This window comes from Ptychodera flava, chromosome 2, assembly GCF_041260155.1.
Source record: "Ptychodera flava strain L36383 chromosome 2, AS_Pfla_20210202, whole genome shotgun sequence".
Taxonomy (NCBI): Eukaryota; Metazoa; Hemichordata; class Enteropneusta; family Ptychoderidae; genus Ptychodera; species Ptychodera flava.
In genome coordinates this window covers 49,298,393-49,315,581 of record NC_091929.1, presented here as the reverse complement: position 1 = coordinate 49,315,581, position 17,189 = coordinate 49,298,393, and the positions used below count along the sequence as shown (strand labels likewise).

At 36.3% G+C, this 17,189-nt stretch overlaps 1 protein-coding gene across 1 annotated transcript; it reads left to right on the top strand.

The window, feature by feature from the left end:
- The first annotated feature begins 12 nt into the window (after positions 1 to 12).
- Positions 13 to 16,941, top strand: LOC139122865 (zinc finger protein 729-like). The gene is made up of 3 exons (XM_070688687.1): positions 13 to 284; positions 853 to 966; positions 9,386 to 16,941. The coding sequence occupies exons 1-3, from the start codon at positions 158 to 160 to the stop codon at positions 11,995 to 11,997; spliced, it is 2,853 nt and encodes a 950-aa protein (XP_070544788.1). The 5' UTR covers positions 13 to 157; the 3' UTR covers positions 11,998 to 16,941.
- Positions 16,942 to 17,189: the final 248 nt, after the last annotated feature.

The following is a 17,189-nucleotide window of genomic DNA, read 5'->3' as shown; positions in this document are numbered from 1 at the left end:
TTTGACTAGACCAGCAGGGTCAGCAGGTCGCAGCTGGGGGTGAGCACTCTACCGACGCTGAAAATAGCCATTTCTTCCGTAATGTTCTCCTGTTATTACATTTTTGGAATATTTCCACGTTTTTAAGGGTTTGAGCGACTGGAATCGTGGTATCAAGATGGCATCATTGGGAATAATGAGTAATAACAGCACAACTTTACGGGATCGAGAGCAACAGACAGCGACTCGTAACAAGACTGTATCCAGTGGCAGATATACACGTGGCATTCTCTTCAGTCCCAAAGGTATTTACTCCACCATGTGTGTCAACCCCATAAAGTAGTCCCCGTGGGTCTATAGAGGATTACAGAATGTCTCCATTCGTGGAATAATTAATATATGGTTTATCACTTCTACTGTCTGCACCAACAGCTGAACCGCGGGTGCGGCCATTGGTCGAAAACTTTATGTTTAGATTAGGGAGCCGGCATTATTTACGGCCTGGAGGGGTCGGAGGAATAGAAGGGGGTGGGGGAGTCACACAAAAATTGAAAGCTTTTTCTAACTTATTCATAATGGGAATTGAGGAGAATGATGTGCTGTACCGTAGAGCACACTTTTAGAGTTTTCTGTGTATGTCCACAAACGGAAGATGCAAGTGCTACACCCTACCAAATGAACTCCAATGGTAAAAAGATATCTCCAGCACCCAGCACTTTACCTTCATTGTATGTGAGGCTTGAGATACAGTCATGTGTCTGACTCATCTGTTACATTTGACCACAATGAATTTTACTGCTATATGCAGTCACGATACATCAATTCTATGTGGCTTAAGCTTAATTGTAAGTGACATTTTCTGTATTTTCTCAGAATGTTCAGCAATTTGTAAAGCCGCAAGACAATTTGACCAACTACGTGAGTTAGGAAAATCGTTTGAGAGTCTTTCAAGCACCTTATGTCAGGACAACACATCATCCATGTCAGGTAAGGTTTTATTACATGCCTCGTATATCGAACGTCGCGCGCTCCATAGGATTCAATGGTAACTCGCCGATGACGTCGCGGGCCGCATAGTCATCACTGGACTGAAAATGAACCGGAACTATTTTCAACTTGAAAACTTTTGGATGAGAAAGTCTTGAAATTTCATGTTTTGCACAGAAAATCCGGTTTTTGGAAAATTTTGCATAAAAATATTGATAAACCGCATAACAGTAGTTTAAACATATCAGTGCGCCATTCGATGATGAAAATCGTTCTATTTTTAACCGTTTTTCGTCTAAAATGAAAATAAAGCATTTGACTATAATTTGCCAATAAACGTAAATATTTTTGGTGCAAACTGAGTAAGAGAGGAATGTAATAAAAACATTATAGCCCAAACACGGGACTATGTACCCTCGGGGCAGGAGACTATTTGCCCTCCTTACGTCGGGCAAATGGTCACCTACCCTCAGGCACATAGTCCCATGTGTGGGCTATAATATATATTATGCGAGGATTTCATGTGTGTTGATACAGCAGTGGTGACTGTACATCTTTCTTTGAGCTGGCATTTCAGGCTTGCTCACTTCTGCCATACTGGCATATATGTTTGATAGTGCTGTTATGGGATACTTTGTGAATTACGTACAAATATATACATAGCATTTTTGTGTTTGGGATCTGAGACAGTTTTATAAATCTTGTTGTCATATAAATCTTGTTGTCAATCCTAATCGTATACCATAGTGTTAAAGTAACATGTACTTTACTAGATGTGTCCCTGGCAAAATCTTAAAAATGTACATTTACACACTCAGTAATTTGAGTGAAGATGTATCATACTGATTGGATTCTAATTAAATTAATGTACTTGACCAATAATTATGCATTTTGGTACAAAAATGTGAAAGCTGTCAAAATCAACTCTGGAACTGATAATCTAGGTAGTCTTGTGGAGATAGCCAGATTTCTTTGCTAGTTGTAAAGGTACTATACTTTGTGAGTTTGAATTATAAGATTTTCTGCTCTTGGTTAGTAGCTCTGCCGGTAGACAGAATTGTCCTGTACAGTCTGAACGCTAGGGGTGCAATTTGCATATGCAAATGCCATTTCCTTTCGAACGGCACTCAGCAACTCAGTCGACACTGTGACCGTTGGCTGGGTAACACAGTTTTTCAGTCGCTCCCAAATCCTCATTTTTTCGCCGATAATTATCATTGGAGACCAACTTCATCTCTTCAATTGGATTTTCTGAGAAGGTAAGTGACTTTTCGGGGCTCTGTTTGAAAAATTAAAGTGAATTTTGCGATTTCAGCGATTTTTCATAGTACGATGTTATATGTCGAGCGCGGACTTGTGTTGCTGTACCAACTACGGTAGCATGAAATTAAGGCCCAAAATCAAGCATAGTTCGTGGAATTATACTATAAATTAGCTTTTTACCGCAGAATTTTGTCTGTTCATGCCAGGAATTTGATGTTGGGCGGCAAAGTTCGCCGCTGTTTTGCCGCTAAAATCCAATATGGCGCCAAATCAACATTAGTGTACTGTACGTTTACACGTACACTGTGTACTCGCATACGCTCATAGTGAAATAAATCCCCAAAATGTGCGTATTTTTAGGTCAAATGTTACTTTTTTGGGGGGAAAATATCATCAAGTGACACTTTTAGGTTGTAATACGTAAAATTCGTGTCACAGTTGTTTTTAATTATTTTCCTCTTTTTTTTTCAGGGTCATCACAGTCCGAGGATGGCTTCGAAGCTTCCAGCCGGGGCTTCCCATAGAAAAACTTGTGCATGCGACCTCATGGTTGTTCACTTTTAACTTTTTTGACGTAATTTTCGTGTCTGATTTGTCTCAGTTTGTTGCAGTCAAGTCTCTGAGGCTTAAGTATTGATCAAACTTCAGGTTTATTTACAATAAAGCTGTTGTCTTTGCAGTATATTGAATTCAGAACTTATTAATTTTCTTTTTAATTTAACCAACACAAAACCAACCGACACGTTCCAATATTTATTGAGAAATTCGTGTCACCCGAGCGGCACTTTCAAAGGCTTCATTAAAGGTGAACTTCTCCGATATGCTTGCACATGCAATAACGACATGGACTTCATTCAAAGGTCAACTTTCTCACACGCAAACTTCAACAACAAGATTATAGAGAAAAAAGGTATATCTCGTATAAAGAAAGATGTTAATCTCACCAACCATCGACGATACCTCACCGATAAAGATAAGAGGAATATGACATAAGAACAAAACTGGTTTACACAACGACCTTCAGTCCATTCATCAAAACCAGGCAAATCAAACAATGTCTAACAAAAAATTGGAAAATAATAGAAGCCGATCAAACACTGGTCAAAGTTTTTCCAGAAAAACCTATCATAGCATAAAAAAAGGAATAAAAACTTAAGAGACATCCTCGTTCAGGCACAAATCAAGCACGAGGATAAAATAAAGACGAACGGTCTGACCAACAAACCACTCAAAGTTCAGTACCACAACATATCCATACTAGCATCTCTAGTTGATGAACAATCGCTACTATCAAATTAACATGTGGGATAAATAGCTCCAACACATAACCGGTTCTTTCCCCGGGGACCCAGATCACATGACCAGGGTCAAAGCACAATCGATTCACCGGTGTCTCGCCATGTTTCTCCATATCATTAAACCACATTGATCGAATCAATATACCGCATCACTATCAAAGGTAGAAAACGATGTGTAAAGTTGCTCTCATTTTCCTATATATAGAAACAGACTTCAAGATACATAAAACAATTTATAAATTCTAAAATTCTGAGAAAAAAATATACTAAAGAACTGTAGTTGTAGTTAACATAAAATTATTCTCGTTTGTAGAGGCCATCTAATCTGTGGTGAATGTATAATGCCCACTGTAACAAGTACTAGAAAACGGCATTCATAGGTGAAATTTCGAAGTTTCGCCAAGGGTCTATTGAAAAGTGTACCATTTCCAGTAAAATAGCTCTGTGAAGTTAAAAATTGGTATACACAATTAATTGTTACTGAAAAAGACACTGCTGAAATTTGATCGGTGTTCAAGACCCGGAAGACCATTTACTAGCCCCGTTTCTCCTTCATAGACAGACCCAAATCGTGTTATGCAACAGAAACTACTCAGTATACACATCGACAATCTTTTGAAGGTAGGTTTATTTTTACATGACAAACTGTTTATATCAGAAACAAATTCCTAAAAAACACTTAAAAACTATCCACTGTTGATTGACCAATCAGAGTGCTCAATTCAGGGTGTTTTATTTACACGTAAAGCCCTGGTCACCAAATTCCAGAAACGAATGACAGCGCCGTAGTAAAGTACTGTCCAATCAAAAGTGAACATGTCATATTCTGTAGACATCTGGTACGTTTTAATATTCAAATTTGGTAAAACAGCGGAAACCAGCTGCAACACAAAATCTGCTGTGCCCTAGGGCATTTATATAATGTGCCCTAGGGTATTTATAGGATGTTCCATTACATTGGAAGGCTATTTCACAAATAAAAGTTTTAATTCATATCCTAAACATGTTACATTGACAAAGGGGACGGTTGACGTAAATACATTGAAAAGGAAAATATATCAGTTAGGGGCGATAGTTTTTAAGTCGGATAACACCCTCATACTCGGGCTCTTCTGGTATATAAAGTCCAACCCTACGATAAAATGTCTCAGCCTGCGGCCTCGACATTTTATCGTTGGGTTGGACTTTATATACCAGAAGAGCCCTCATACTCGGGCTTTATCCTATACATATTACCTATAACATTCACTCAGGTCCGCGGTATAGCGTGAATATAGGCATGTTTAAGGGACCCATGCTTGTGTGACCCCTGCGTACTACTGCGACCTTTGTTTTGAAATGAAAACGAGGCTATTTTTCTGAGGGCGCTGTTCAAATTACACCCCCAGCATTCAGACTGTGTAGACTATCTGAAGCTTAAATAGCAGTTTATTCATTGCTTTGATTAGCTCCGCTGTCAGCGACGCGGAGCTTATCAAATAGGTTGATTTTCCGTCGGCGTCCGTCGTCCGTCGTCGTCCGGCGTCCGTCGTCGTCCGTCAACAATTGCCTTCTCCTCTGAAACCACGAGTCCAATTGCTTTGAAATTTTATATGCAGTTCACTTGGGGTGACCTCACTTCAGTTTGTTAAAATCATGGTGAAATTTGCATATTTGTATTTTTGGGGCATTTTTTGGTGTTTTTGGTAAAAAAATCTTCTTCTCTGAAACCGCTCGTCCGATTGCTTTGAAATTTGATATGCAGTTTGTTTAGGGTGACTTAAATCAGATTTGTTCAAATGGTAGTGAAATTTGCATATTTGTATTTTTAAGGCAATTTTTGTCATTTTTGGTAAAAAAATCTTTAAAATCTTCTTCTTCAAAACTACTGGTCAGATAGCTTTTATATTTGGTACATATGTCCCTAGGGATGATCTATTTCAGATTTGTTCAAATTGTGCAGAAATATGCAAATTTGCATTTTTAAGGCAATTTTTGCCATTTTTGGTCAAAAAATGTATTTCTCAAAAAGTACTGGTCTGATAGTTTTGAAATTTGGTTTACAGGTTTCTATAGATGAACTAAGTAATATATATTGAATTTCTGATGAAATCTGTGATTTTGTATTTTTTGGGCAATTTTTGCCATTTTTGGTCAAAAAATGTGTATTTCCAAAACTACTCATCTGATAGCTTTGTATAGAGGTTTCTACAGATGAACTAAATGATATTTATGGAAATAATGATGAAATCTGCAATTTTGTAATTTTGGGGCAATTTTTGCCATTTTTGGTCAAAAAATGTGTTTCTCATAAAGTACTGGTCTGATAGCTTTGAAATTTGGTTTACAGGTTTCTACAGATAAGCTTAGTAATATATATTGAATTTCTGATGAAATCTGTAATTTTGTATTTTTTGGGCAATTTTTGCCATTTTTGGTCAAAAAATGTGTATTTCCAAAACTACTTATCTGATAGCTTTGAAATTTGGTATACAGGTTTCCATAGATGAACTAAATGAGATTTATTGAAATAATGATGACATCTGCAATTTTTAATTTTGGGGGCAATTTTTCCCATTTTTGGTCAAAAAATGCGTTTCTCAAAAAGTACTGGTCTAAAAGCTTTGAAATTTGGTATACAGGTTTCTATATATGAACTAAGTGTGATATTTTGAAATTATGATGAAATCTGCAATTTTTATTTTTGGGGGCAATTGTTGCCATTTTTGGTCAGAATATTTCATTCTCAAAAAACTACTCATCAGATAGCTTTGGTTGACATGTTCTTAGGGATGATCGGATGTGATATATTCAAAGTATGATGAAATCTTCAATTTTGTATTTTTGCAGCTTATTTTAGCCACTTTTTTCTGGCCACTGCATTGAGTTATCAAAGATTTCCACCTTCTTCATCAACATTTGTCAAAAATAGTTATTCTGTACATAAACACAGCGGAGCTATATCGGCCGCTAGGTCGCTTGTTTAGTTTTTGTGATATTTATGCTATCATGAATAAATGTAATTTTGCTGAACTCTATAACTGTGTGGAGGGGCTACATAAAACATTGCAACAACTTGGCTCTGTCATTGAAACCCCATTTTATAGAGTTCCTGATCTAGCTGGATAGGTGTTGGATGCTGTGGGCTGGAGGCCAAAAATGTGCCCAATGTCACTAAAATGTCAGTCTGTCAGATGTGTGGCTGAAACTTCAATTTGCATAACAGTGATTTGCCTAATCTATTATTCGTCCCTCTCCCATATTTTAAACTAGCAGGGACATTCCGGGGAAAGACAATTTTGTAACCACTTGCCCTTCTGGCAAGTGGAGGGTTAAGTTTGCTTGCCCGCATTGGAAAACTACCTGCCCTGTATAATTTACATGGTTTGAAAAAAGCAAAAAACATTGATATTTCTTGTCACACACTTTATTTTAAAGCAACTGTTCATCATCATCAACTCCATATGTGATAAAAAATGCCAGTCCCTCTCTGTCCTCAGACTTCCAAGAGTGCCAGACGGCTCATTAATATTCATGATCGTTAATATTCATGAAAAAAATTATAACATTTTGTATGCTTGTATATGTACTTTCTTAGGGCTTAATGTACAATCAATAACAGCCATTTCCACTGAACCTTCAAGGAATATTTTCAGTTTATACAGAGAGCTAAAAATCTCTGGTAGTTGGTTATATGGGAATGTTTTGAAGCTTCTAACAAATAATATACTTCTTTGCAATGTTTTAACTGTGCTTGTATTATCCCTCACCACCATAATTGCACTATACCAGTATCTTGTATTTCTAGTGACCCAGGTGGTCTTTTTAGCTTCGGTGTCAGAGACATGGAGCTTATCAAATACATCTAGGCTGATTTTCTGTCATTTTCCATCATTGTCGTCGATCCATCGTCTGTCAACAATTGCCTTCTCCTCTGATACCGCACGTCCGATTGCTGTTCACAATTAGGGTGACCTCACTTAAGTTTGTTCAAATCATGGTGACAATTATATATTTGTATTGTTGAGGCATTTTTTTGCCGTTTTTGGTAAAAAAATCTTCTCTGAAACCGCATGTCTGATTCCTTTAAATTTGATATACAGTGTACTTTGGGTGACCGCAGTTAGATTTGTTCAAATTGTGCAGAAATATGCAAATTTATATCTTAAGGCAATTTTCGTAACTTTTGGTCAAAATATTTGTGTACAGGTTCCAAGGGATTATTTAATTTATAATATAGAAATAAGGATGAAATCTATTTTGTTCTTGTGGGGCAATTTTCACCATTTTTGTCAAAAATTTTTATTTTCAAACTTGTCTGATAGCTTTAGGTTAAATGTTCTAAAGGATGATTTCAAGGTGATATGTTCAAATTATGATGAAATCTTCAACAGCTTCGATATGTGGTATACAGATTTCTACAGATAAACTCAAGTTATATATTGAAATTATGATGAAATCTGCAATTTTGTATTTTGGGGTCAATTTTAGCTCATATTTGGTATTCATATAAATACCAAAAAGAGCTTATATGATGAGTTGGTGGCATCTGTATGTCTGTAACTACTTGTCTGATAGATTTGATATTTGGTATACAGGTTCCAAGGGGTTAATTTGATATAATATTGAATTTATGATGAAATCTCCAATTCTGTTCTCTTAGGGCAATTTTCACCATTTTTGTCAAAACATTTGATTCTCAAACTTGTCTGATACCTTTGGTTGTATGTTCTAAAGGATGATCTTAAGGTGATATGTTCAAATAATGATGAAATCTTGTATATTTGTATATTTTTACCAGTTATGTTTGTCTAAAAGAATGGCCTATCAAAGATTTCCACGTTCTTCATCAACACATGTGTCAAAAGCAGTTATTCTCTATATAGCACAGTGGAGCTATTTCAGCTGCTAGGTCGATTGTTAATGTTCATGGACAGAGTCAGGAAAGTTTTAACCAATGACTTAAGTTGTCAGCTAGTTGACTTAAAACCATATTTTTTTTAGAATGGGAAAATTCACAAACAAAGAGATATGTTGCTACAGACAAGTATTTTTTTACATGTTGCTTTAGTGTTCTATCTGCAACCATAGACAGTGGGGCAGCCAAATATTGTCTACATAAATTGTATGCAATATGATATTACAAGAGGGTCCTTTACTTTGGTATGATAGAACGAATCACTACCTATGATGTACCAGGCTGTAAAGGTGTAGTGTAAGTGTCTGTGTCTGTCGCAACAGTTGTCATCCATTACACTAGTAGAGGGTGCATCAAAATGTGTTCAAATGCTACTTACTATGAATATCACAAGCTACATTTAAGGTCATGAGGAGCTATTAAATATCATACATACACTCAATCTGGCTTGCAAAATGTTGCAAAATCCGTAGGAGCAAAATGTCTTTGGTGCTTTTTTATTTCTTATTTACATGAGTCTTATAAGCAGTCCTTTCCTAGGCTTTGACATAATTCAGAAATGATCAATAGACCCTATTCATAAGTCTAGCGCCCTCCAGTGGTCACTGTGAATTTGAAGTCAAAGCGAAGCCACTGGGGAAAACCCTCCGGAGGCTGTACAGGTTTCCCAGTGGCCTCGCTTCAGCTTCAAATTCACAGTGGCCACAGGAGGGTGCTAGACTTATGAAAAGGGTCTATTAGATTTGAACTTACATCCTTAGATACTGATTCCCCTTGTGAATGCAACAAAACAATCGTTATGGTCAAGTCATCATTCTAATAAAATTCTGAAGATTTGTCAATTGCTTGTTGAATAATATTTAAATTTCATATTTACAGAATACAGCTGTGCATACTCCTGTGGCGCTCGTATATAATATTCCTTTTATGTATTTTTCTAAACCCTTTTCTCTACAAACAGGAGCATCAATGATCATACAGAGTCTTGTCCAAAATGGTTATGTCACCTTGGAGTATGACAGCACAGAAAAGGATAGAGAAGACTTTACTGCAAAGCATGATCACTTTGACAACAAGTCTAGAGTGGACAAAGATTCCTTCAGTTTGTCTGAGAGTCATTTGAATAATGATGAAAATAACTCACAGAATGCACTGGTACAGGTATGCAGTAATAAGAGCCAGGAGTGTGAAAGAGGTGATTGGAAAACAAGGCTTGTAAAGGATTGCCCATTGCAAATAGAAGAGTCTTATTTCTGTTCAGAAAGTGGGACGACATCAGTTTGGAAATATGGACTAAATCGCAATATTGAAAGAAATAACAGACCACATGAATGCACGGATTGTGGTGAAACATTCACTCAAGAGGACAGTCTTGGGAAGCACAGCCTAATACATTCAGGCCTCAGACTGTATGAATGCAAAGAGTGTGGTAAAACATTCACACTTAAGGGCAATCTTGCAAAACACAGACTGATCCATTCAGGAGTCAAACCTTATGAATGCAAAGAGTGCGGTAAGACATTCAAACAGAAGGCCCAGCTTAGTACACACAATTTGGTCCATTCAAACATCAGACCATATGAATGTAAAGTATGTGGTAAAACATTCAATTATAGAAACTCTCTCAGGGTGCACAGTTTGATCCATTCAGGATTCAGGCCATATGAATGCAAAGAGTGTGGTAAAACATTTACATGTAATCGCAATCTTAGAAAGCACAAACTGATCCATTCAGGTGTAAAACCATATGAATGTAGAGATTGTGGTAAGACATTCTCAAGTAAGAGCTATCTTAGCACGCACAGACTGATCCATTCAGGCCTCCAACCGTATGAATGCAAAGAGTGTGGTAAAACATTCACACAAAAGAGCAATCTTAGGACACATCAAGTCACGCACTCTGGTGTACGTGTCAGAAAGTATAAATGTGAGAAGTGTGATAAAACATTCTTAGCAAAGAGCAGTCTTACGAAGCACAAACTGATCCATACTGGTTTCAAACCATATGAATGTAAAGAGTGTGGTAAGACATTCGCAGTAAAGGGCAGTCTTATGACGCACAGTATGGTCCACACAGGCCTTAGACCATATGAATGCAAAGAGTGTGGTAAAACGTTTACACAAAAGGTCCATCTTAAAACACACAAATTAGCCCATTCAAACCTCCGACCGTATGAATGTGAAGTTTGTGGTGATACATTCAAAGACAGGAGAACTCTTTCGGTGCACAGTTCGATCCATTCAGGCCTCAGACCGTATGAATGCAAAGAGTGTGGTAAAACATTTACACGCAAGGGTGATCTTAGGCCGCACAAACTGATCCATTCAGGAGTCAAACCACATGAATGTGAAGTGTGCGGTAAGACATTCTCACGTAATGAACATCTTAACATGCACAGATTGATTCATTCAGGTCTCAGACCATATGAATGCAAAGAGTGTGGTAAAAGATTCACACAAAAGAGCCATCTTAGGACACATTATATCACGCACTCTGGTGTACGTGTCAGAAAGTATAAATGTGAGGAGTGTGAAAAAACATTCTTAGCAAAGAAGAATCTCAGGCAGCACATACTGATCCATTCCGGTGTCAAACCACATGAATGCAAAGAATGTGGTAAGACATTCAGACAAAAGGCCTTTCTTATGAGACACAGTGTGGTCCACACAAACCTCAGACCATATGAATGTAAAGTATGTGGTAAAACATTCAAAGATAGCAGCACTCTTAGGTGGCACAGATTTACCCATACAGGCTTCAGACCGCACAAATGCAAAGAGTGTGATCAAGCATTTACACGTAGCACCGATCTTATGAAGCACAAACTGATTCATTCAGGCCTCAGACCGCATGAATGTAAAGAGTGTGGTAAGACATTCACACAAAAGAGCAGTCTTAACTTACACAGTGTGGTCCATTCAAACCTCAGACCATATGAATGTGAAGTATGTGGTAAAGCATTCAAAGATAGAGGTGCTCTTACGAAGCACACAAAGATCCATTCAGACCTCAGATCGTATGATTGCAAAGAGTGTGGTAAAACATTCACAAACAAGACTTCTCTTAGTAGGCATAATGTGGTCCATTCAAACCTCAGACCATATGAATGTGATGTATGTGATAAAGCATTCAAAGACAGAGGCAATCTAAAGAAGCACAGATTAACCCATTCCGGCATCAGACCATATGAATGCAACGAGTGTGGACAAGCATTTACAGTAAAGAGCAGTCTCAGGCAGCACAGACTGATCCATTCGGGTGTCAAACCATATGAATGCAAAGAGTGTTATAAAGCATTTACACGTAAGGACGATCTCAGGCAGCACAGACTGATCCATTCAGGTGTCAAACCATATGAATGCAAGGAGTGTGGTAAAGCATTCTCAGCAAAGAGCAGTCTTACGAAGCACATGTTGATCCATTCAGGTGTCAGACCATTTCAGTGCAAAGAGTGTGGTAAGACATTCACACAAAAGGGCAATCTTGCGAAGCATAGACTGATCCATTCGGTTGTCAAACCGATGAACCACTCTGGTGTCAAACCATACAAATGGACTGAGTGTGGTAAATAATTCACACAAAAGGGCTGTCTTATCATTATTTTCACAAATTTCTCCACTTAATGGTCCATCTCAGCCTTAGGAATGTGAAGAGTGTGATAATATCATCGATACATGCACTCTTACGTTGTACAGATTGATTCATTTGTGTATTGTACCACATGTCAAGTTTACAATACAACATTTGCACTCAAATAATTCTCTCAAGGCTTACATGTTATTCTACTCAAATATCATACAGTATAAATGTGAAAAGTGTTGTTGTGAAATTTGCTACCTGGGTTCATAACGATGATTGCTCAAATTGTGGTGAAATTTGCATATTTATTATTTTGGGACATTTGTCCTCATCAAAGGGTTAAGATCTCGTCTTGTAAACTGCTTGTAAGAATGCTTTATTATCTACTATAGACTACCGGTATAGTCTATAAAAGCTATTGGGAAGGGTATCCGTCCGGCATCAGTCTGTATGTATGTATGTATGTATGTATGTATGTATGTATGTATGTACCGGTATGTATACGTACCATGTACGGTATGTATGTACCGTATTGTGAGGCGTCCGTCCACTCAAATATCTTGAGAACCGCAGTACTTACTGATTTGATATTTGTTGTGTAGATGAAAAATATGATTTTGAGAAACGATTTTTTTTGATATTGTTGAAAATAAGCAAATTAGCACCAAAAAGGCGTCTTTGTTAAAAAATCTTCTTCATAACCGCTGGTCAGACAGCTTTGTTATTTGGTATACAGGTACCTAGGGATAACCCAACTTGGATTTGTTCAAATTGTGATGAAATATGCAAATCTGTATTTTTAAGGAATTTTTTCTCAATTTTGGTCATAACTTTATTTCATCAAAAGCGCTCGTCTGACAGCTTTGATATTTGATATACAGGTTTCTACAGATGAACTAAATATAATACTAGTATATTGAATATATGACGAAATCTGCAATTTTGTATTTTTCGTGCAATTTTTGCCATTATTGGTCAAAAAATGTGTTTCTCAAAAACTACTTGTCCAATGCCTTTGATATTTGGTATACAGGTCCCTAGGGTTTGTCTTAGTGTGATATATTGAAATTGATGATATCTTCAATTTTTTCATTTTTTGGTCAATTTTTGCAATTTTTTGGTCAAAATATTTGTTTCTCAAATGTTACTCATCTGATAGCTTTGATATGTGGTATACAGGTTCCTAGGCTTTATCTTAATGTAATACATTGAAATTATAATGACATCATCAATTTTGTATTTTTGCAGCTAATTTTGCCATTTTTGGTCAGGCCATCCTGAAATGAGCTATCAAAGATATCTACCTTCTTCATCAGTACATGTGTCACAAAAAGTTATTCTCTACATAACACAGCAGAGCTCTGTCAACTGTTGGGTCGCTTGTTTTTTCCAAACTGCTTGTCAGACAGCTTTAATATTTGGTTTACAGGTCCCTAGGATGATCTTAGTGAGATAATTTTATAGAGTCAGGAAATACTTAATTTTGTATCCATGTCTATAGTAGCTTCAGGGACTTTGGCCCTATGTTTCTTTGATCTTAGAGGTCCAGAGGGATAACCGTCATCAGTTTTGTTAGCTCAAATTTGGTTCTAAATACCAATGTGAGGTTATCATAAGCTGAAGTCGGTGGTGTCTGTATGTACTGTATGTATGTATGTATGTAAGTATGTACATACGTACCAGTACGTACAGTATGTCCGTCAACTTCAAACTCACAAACTGCTGCTCTTTTTAGCACGGTATTTGGTCTGTGGATGGTCTGTGGGCTGTAGATGGGATTTTGTTCAAATAAAGTTCGTAGTGCCCAAATTATGCAAATGAGCTTAAAAATGTGAAAATGGTCAAATATCAATAACTCAAGAACCACTGGTTTGATTGCTTGGAAAATTAGACTGCAATTACCTTAGGTAGACCTTATACAGTTTTATGTATATCGTGAAGATATCTTGAATTTTGTATTTTTGCTAAATTTTTTGGTTATTTTCCGCATTTTCAGTAAAAATTCTTCATCTCTGAAACTGCCAGCCCAATTTCTCTCAAATTTGGGTTCGATGTTTGCTAGGGTGTTACTCTTCTAATTTGTTGAAATTATGACAAAATTGGAAATATTACTGTTTTGGGGCAATTTTTTTCATTTTTGGTCAAAAAATCATAAAAAAATATTTTCATTTTAAAGCCCCTGGATAGACAGCTTTTATATTTGGTCTACAGATGTCCAGGGATGACAATAGTTATATGTGTGGAAGTTGTCTTGAAACATACACATTTGTATTTTTAAGACAATTTTTCATCAAGAAAACTTGTTCTCAAAATTACTTGTCTGATAGCTTTGTAATTTGGTACAAAAGTCCCGAGGGATGTATAAATTTTCTGCTCAAAGTGTTGGGAAACCCCTAAATTTTTATATTTTAGGTAATTTCTCAGTTTGTGACCTTAAATGACCTACACCAACCCAGGATATGTTATGAGACAGTTTGAAAGGCTTTTAACATAATGTTATCATATTTGGTATCGATTTGTAGTAAAATGTGATCCAGAAAACAAAGCTGAGGTAAAGTTTTTCATTGCCAACCAATTTTTGCAACTTTTGCATGTAAGACACATAAGAACTGGTGAGAAATTTGGATCCACGATAATTCTCGAGTTGTAATCACCACCCACAAAGTAAGACATTTCACCATCTGTAACTAATTTAAGTGCCGTTTACATTGGAATGATAGCTCTTATAGCATTAATTAAAAATCCCAATGTTGTAAATACATTTTTTGCCATCTGGCCTTATGTAACTATGATCCACGAAGGGGTGGAACATTTGATATTCAGAAGGGAGTAGGCTCTAGAAGATTGATGAGAAAGCATTACTTTTTACCAGATCCCTAGTACATTTTTTACCACTCTTTATCTCCCAACTCTTCAAACCTTTACTTTTTGTCAAGCCTTTTCTGGCTATTTTTTTTGTTGACATCTGCTTATGTATGTAGCATCTGATTGTCCTATTGCTATAGAAGTTGATGTATGTTCCTAAAGATGACCTCCAGTACCTAAGTTGCAGACCTTATTTGCTTTTGTCATTCTTGTTTTTCTGGTTTAATATTTTCCTGAGTGGACCAATTCAAACTGAATGTGAGCACACTGTCCTTTTTTTTTTAAATTGTGATGAAACTTGCCAGTTGCAGCATTGTACCCCGGTATATTGGGGACAAGTTTTCCTTTTTGTATGATGAGGTTATTACGAAAATACCGCAAAGGATGCACAAGGACATTGGCGCAGCATATCACCCGACTGAAGCGGAGGGCGATGCATGTGCCAATGTCCGAGTGCATCCTTTGCGGTATTTTCATGATAACCTTATTATTATACATCTTACATTCCTGACAGGGGCACCAAATTGTCAGAGTAGTGACCATTTCGTGTAATGTCAACAGTTTTCCTAATATCAAATCAAATATCTTTATTTAAAAATGCCCTAGTACCGGTAGTCTGATTGCAGAGTGTTGAGAATCACTTTGTATTTCTTTAAATGTGTATGGTGTTTAGATGCATTCTGAACTTCCAAAGGGAATTAGTTTGAATAAAATTATCATTGAAAATATGCAAATAAGCCAAAAAATGTAATATTGATAAAAACTCATTAAAATGTAATATATGGTCATTCAGTCATTATCTTATTATAGTATTGATGTCCTTATTTGAAACATATTTTTAATCACAGACCTAATTAATAAAGAGGACTCTTTCCTCTCAGAGAACTTGTAATTAAAGTACCCATTAACAAGTGGGGACTGTGTCATTGTCAATGACTTGTGTGTCAAGGTATGTATTTGAATATGTTTGTATGTACCAGTATCTATCTTTGTCCGTTTGAAAGGATGTCTGTTCACTCAAATATTTTGAAAAACAGCATACCGTACTTACAGACATGATATTTGGTGTGTAGATGCATCATATGATTATGACAAATTTTGTAATTTTGCAGCATATGAGTATGGAAAATTTTGTAATTTGGGGTATTTCTGCCAAACTATAATTCCTTTGACTTTAGGTGTACTGGTCAGCAGGGAGGACCTTATAGAGATTTATCCTCATTGTGATGAAATTTGTAATTTTAAGGAAATTTTTGTCGTGTTTTGTGAAAAATCTTTATGAGTTCAGGTCAGACAGCATTAGTATGGCCTTACGGATGCGTCAAATAAAATTTTTTCATATTATGATGAAATCCACGAGTTTGTATTTTAGGCTGTTTTTTCACATTTGGTCAATTTTTTTCCTTCAAAACGGCTGGTCAGACAGCATGCATGTCAGTGTCAACATCACAATGCTTGAAAGTGGATTCTCATATTATGAATACATCGACTGCATATGCGCAAGTCACTCAGTATTATATCAAAACATTTTAGTATCATGATGTTTATGCTGAAAAAGCCAGCATTTACAGTTAATGAGAAAGTTATCTTAAAATTTCTACAGGGGACAAGTATGAAAGCTATATTGTATGACTTTTATGAATAGCTACTCATAAATATTTATTCATTTTTATGATATTTAGTTCTTTTTCTCCATATTGTAAGTAGTTCTTTGCGTAATTCATATTAAATTTGTTTTTTGCCGATATACTGGTTTCACACTTGAAGAGGGTAAGATTACTTAGACCCTGTATTTAGTCTCATAGATTAAAATGCACTGTTGACTTACTGTCTCTCGTCACACAACATTTCCATATCATTTTATTCATTTTTATGATATTTAGTTTGATTTTCACCATATTGTATGTAGTTCTTTGCGTAATTCAAATTAAATCTGTAAATTTGACGAGAGTATGGAACAAACTGGAAGAGGGTAAGATTTCTTAGGCCCTATATTTAGTCTCATAGATTATAATGCACTGTTGACTTACAGTCTCTCCACACAATTGAATAAACTGTTTTTTTATTGAAAATTTACTATGGACTTTGAGAAAGTACATGTGATGTGTGTGTGAACAAAGCAAATGTTTTTTAGACAATGGCCCAAATTTATTTTCTATGTGATGGACAATTACAGTTTAAAACAACACCTATACTTAAGTCAAACACCAATTTTTAGCTCCCATAGCCATATGTTTATATGGCAATGGAAGCTATTCTTATAGGCTAGGGAACTGTCTGTATGTATGTATGTCTGTATGTCTGTATGTCTGTCCGTCAA